We start from the raw sequence: 4,386 nt of genomic DNA, 5'->3' as shown, positions 1-4,386 counted from the left end.
TAAATCAGATGAAGCTAGCACAGAAATATGCCTCTACAACGTTAGACGCGGACTACAAACGTAACATGTTATCTGCAGCCCACGTACTGGCAATGGACGCTAAGAATCTCCTTGATACCGTAGACTCTGCAAGACTTCTAGCACAGATGGAAGCACAAGCACAACATGACCTAGCACTGGGAGGAAGTACTTTTACATAGCTATGCATTATGGGAAATACAGGGCATGGTGGGAATTAAGTGATTTTACAGGTGCTTCATGTTAACAAATCATGTTTCCATTGATAACTGGTCATACTGAGCTGCCGTCCCAGAATTAGCAGACTTGCGCTTCAGATTTCTTGATTTATCTATTTTGCTGTTGTGGTGAGAGAGAAGTGTTCATAGTGTAATCAGATTGTATGTACAATATCATTGAAAATGATAGCAGAGGGACATGTTGAAAGTGTTATCAGAGTGGATGCACAATAACATTGACATGTTGGAAGTGTTATTGGGTTGGATGTACAATAACATTGACAAGTTGAAAGAGTTATCAGGGTGGATGCACAATAACATTGAGATGTTGAAAGTGTAATCAGGGTGGATGAACAATAACATTGACATGTTGAAAGTGTTATCAGGGTAGATGCACAATAACATTGAGATGTTGAAAGTGTAATCGGGGTGGATGCACAATAACATTGACATGTTGAAAGTGTTATCAGGGTGGATGCACAATAACATTGACATGTTGAAAGTGTAATCAGAATGGACTTCTGTGATGAAATTCTGTATGGTGTGGTCCTTTGTACAGCATATATTGTGCCAAGAGGGGGGTATGGGGTAATTGTCATTCACTTTATCTTCATGAGTAAGAATTGAACAATTACACAAAGTGTTGAGGAATTCTACCAGTGCATTGATATGTAATGCCAAAACTACATAGGAGAATGTTTGATAATCTTTTTGACTTCCTTTAGTTGTCCACTGCCTGTTTTTGTAATGCAAATCCACCTGCTCATTTGCATATTAAGAGTATTTTCATAGAGTTTGATTGGCTACATCTCTAATATTGTTTCAATGCCTGTACAATGTAAAACCATCATCATGTGCAATGATATTAAATAGAGACTATGTATTAGATTCATGTAAGCCATAGAGTTTATCAACATCATATGGTAATGTGTTTTATTTATTCATTTGCTATTAAAGCTGCACTAGCTGCGACCAAAATGTATTTTGAAACTGTTTTGTTATGTGTAATGACTTACTTGGAACATCATACACCCTGAACAATAATGAATTACGTGTGGGTAAATGTATTTGTGCAGCTGTACACGCAATATGGTACAATTATTTTGCAATTGAATTTTGGGTCCATACCAAAAATCATCTTCCAAATACTTTTCTGATTTCAACCTGTTGCTGTACTACTTATTGATACAATTGGCCTCTAATTAACATGTACAATGTCTAATTATTGGTATTTTAACAATTTTCAGTGAATATATTGTTGGTTGTTTGATAAAAAAAAAATTTCTCCAGTTACAGCTAGTGAAGCTTTAATACAACTTTGATGTTTAGTTTATATACATGTACCAGAATCACTGTCATGTAATATTGCTCTTAAAATTGTCGACAGAGTTTGGGATGTATTACTCTATAATCGAGGCTTCGGTTTACTAAGATAGACAAAACCGAAACTGATGCCGTGTCATGTCATTACAATGCTGATAAGATATTAAATGGATATTGGTTTCATTATAGTCTCTGAAAGTTAGTCTTTTTTCCAAGTGGCCACACACATACAAATGTACAAGTTGTATAGGACAACACAGATAACATTTTATTCATAGAGGACCATAAACTTGCAGTATGCTGTTTTAGGACTTCCAATGTTTACACTATGTTAATCACAGGGTGATTAGAATCACACAACAGAGGAACTGCTAGCACCCACTTGTGTAATCTACCACATCCAACAAACAATGGTTTAAATTTGTGTCTAACTTTAATAGAAGCCTCGATTTCCAGAGTCGTATTTTTACATTGTATAGATAAGATGCAAGTGACACTTTCATACTACTTTTACAATATTGTGTCATACTCACTGCTGGTTTTGTAATGTACTGAATTGGAACTATAAACTGCCAGGTACATAAAACAGTACTTGGTATCACAAAATGTTTTATTGGAAAACTTGGAGTTCAGAAAAGAGAGATTCAGTGTGCATAACTATACACACTTGTTATTAGTACAATGAACCCTTTAGCCATTTTGTCACCCTAATTAACTTGACAAAATTTGTATTTATTTTTTGCAACTTTTTAGCACATTTCAATATACTTATAGACAAACGTTACAAAATCCATGTCTATCAATGCAGCCATGCTAGAATTAGGGGTCAAATAAAATCATGTCACTCGTATTGACCAAAAAACGGTGATCTAAAAAAATCCCATAATTATGATGGGGAAGTGATTATGCGGTAAGAGTTCAAAGTTAACTTGATTGGCAGATAATTTGGCATTCTTGTATCTCAACTTCATTAAGATCAAATAATGAAAATAGTTTGATTTGCTTGCTTTATCTTTTTTTTTGTCTCCTTTTTATCATTTTTCGTTTTGAAATTTCCTGTGAATATTTCGTAGCGATATATTTTGTAAGTAAGGCTTTTTCATGTATTATGTGTATGTATTCCACCCTTATATTTAACTTACGTAATCTTGTATATTTTATTTAGTTGCTAAATAATTTACCACTTTATGTTACCAATTTATAGATCATATCTTTGGCCTGAACAAGGATTTTGCAAATCAAGGGCGTGTGGTGGAAATGCTGACTTTGAAAGTGCATGTTAGACACACGTACTAGGGACATATGCTTAGGACATATGGGAAATTGCTTACCTTAAGATGTATGACCCAGGTTCGTAAAAAGTATATGGCAGTAGTGTCTGACTTTTGGAGTGTGTATGAGATTTAAAAACAATTATCATAGTATACAGATTATGTAAAATATCAAGTAGGGCTTTGAAATAATGAGCTGAAATACTAGCTTGTATTTCACAGGTTAGCATTTTTTAGCATATCATATTCCATATTTGGACATGTCCTATGCCATATTTGGACATATCCTATTCCTTATTTGGACATGTCCTATTCCATATTTGAATATGTTCTATTCCATATTTGGAAATGATATGACGTTACTCAGTTATTTTTCAGCTAGAATAACTCACTCCCCACATCAGTTTATTAACATAAAACTCTACGAATATGATGAAAAATGTGTAAGAAAAAATGTAGGGTACTGTGATAGTCACATACAAAAAAGACAACATTGGACGGTGTCCTGATGACAGGCCAGTGCATTTGTGGAATATCAATGCACTTGTTTCAGACAACCAAAGTGTAAACCATGCAAATGTATGTTAATATATGCTAATAATGTGCATATAATTATAAGATGAGCTCTTTATTTTCACAATTCACTGCCATTTGCGTTAGTTTCCAATTCCCCCTCCAAATCCCCAAAGGATTTATGGGGGTGGGGGTGGATGTTACAAAAATACAAAATTTACTAAAACTTTCTGAAAGATGAAAATTTGACAATATGACTTGACCATAGCTAGTGTCATTGCTGGATATGAAATAAGATATCTACCTTCAAATCTGATTCCAAGCTGTCTTTTACTTTGTTTAAAACACAATATAAATATCAAATTTTGTCATACTGCTTATTTTTTTTCCTGTACTCATGCCTCTAAAAATGTTAGCTACTTTCATTGACAATATACCGTGATGTTAGCCCAATGTGTATTTGCTTTTAATTCAGAATAATTCCATACGATAAAAATATTTGTTGTTTTGCGAGCGCAGTGTTTGTTAATTCTCTAATATGGTTGTTTTGCAAATTTTTCAATTCCTGCAAATTAATAATGATTATGATTAGCATTCAGTGATTGACTTTACTTTATATTAAGAAATAAAAACGAGCTTTAGTGTACAGTTTAAGAATACAATGTAGTTATTTTTTTTCTCTTGTAATAATTGCCAGACACATTCACTAATGGTAAACACTGTAATATAACTCATTGTGCAGACTTTTCAGGGACGGTTTTCTTTTCATTTAAATAAGACATTTCGGCATGCTCTAACAGCCAGCGTTTTATGCAAGCTCCACACCTTGGAAATGGACTTCAGGTTTTTTCTTGTAATAAACTTTTTTTTTCTTAAATTACATTCATGGCATTGTGTTACTTGTTGATATGGTATGTTACAGCCCATTTCACATTAGTGTTCACTGGCTTTGTGTGATACAACCATGCTGAAATCAGAAAGAAGCTGTACATTCTACCCAGTTTAAGAACAAGATCGCATTTTCTTGCTACATTTTGTTACAT

At 33.7% G+C, this 4,386-nt stretch overlaps 1 protein-coding gene across 5 annotated transcripts in view; it reads left to right on the top strand.

Moving 5' to 3' along the window:
- Positions 1–4,182, top strand: part of LOC144445451 (focal adhesion kinase 1-like) — a 57,131-nt gene extending 52,949 nt beyond the window's left edge. For all 5 annotated transcript variants that reach the window (XM_078135004.1, XM_078135001.1, XM_078135003.1 and 2 more), the window contains one exon: positions 1–4,182. This exon is cut by the window's left edge and continues 127 nt beyond it. In XM_078135004.1, the coding sequence (XP_077991130.1) occupies positions 1–200 (200 nt within the window). In that variant the 3' untranslated portion in view covers positions 201–4,182.
- The last annotated feature ends 204 nt before the right edge of the window (positions 4,183–4,386 follow it).

This window comes from Glandiceps talaboti, chromosome 14 (genome assembly GCF_964340395.1).
Source record: "Glandiceps talaboti chromosome 14, keGlaTala1.1, whole genome shotgun sequence".
NCBI classification, from domain to species: Eukaryota; Metazoa; Hemichordata; class Enteropneusta; family Spengelidae; genus Glandiceps; species Glandiceps talaboti.
Note: the sequence above shows the minus strand (reverse complement) of the source record. Positions and strands in the feature narration are given on the sequence as shown.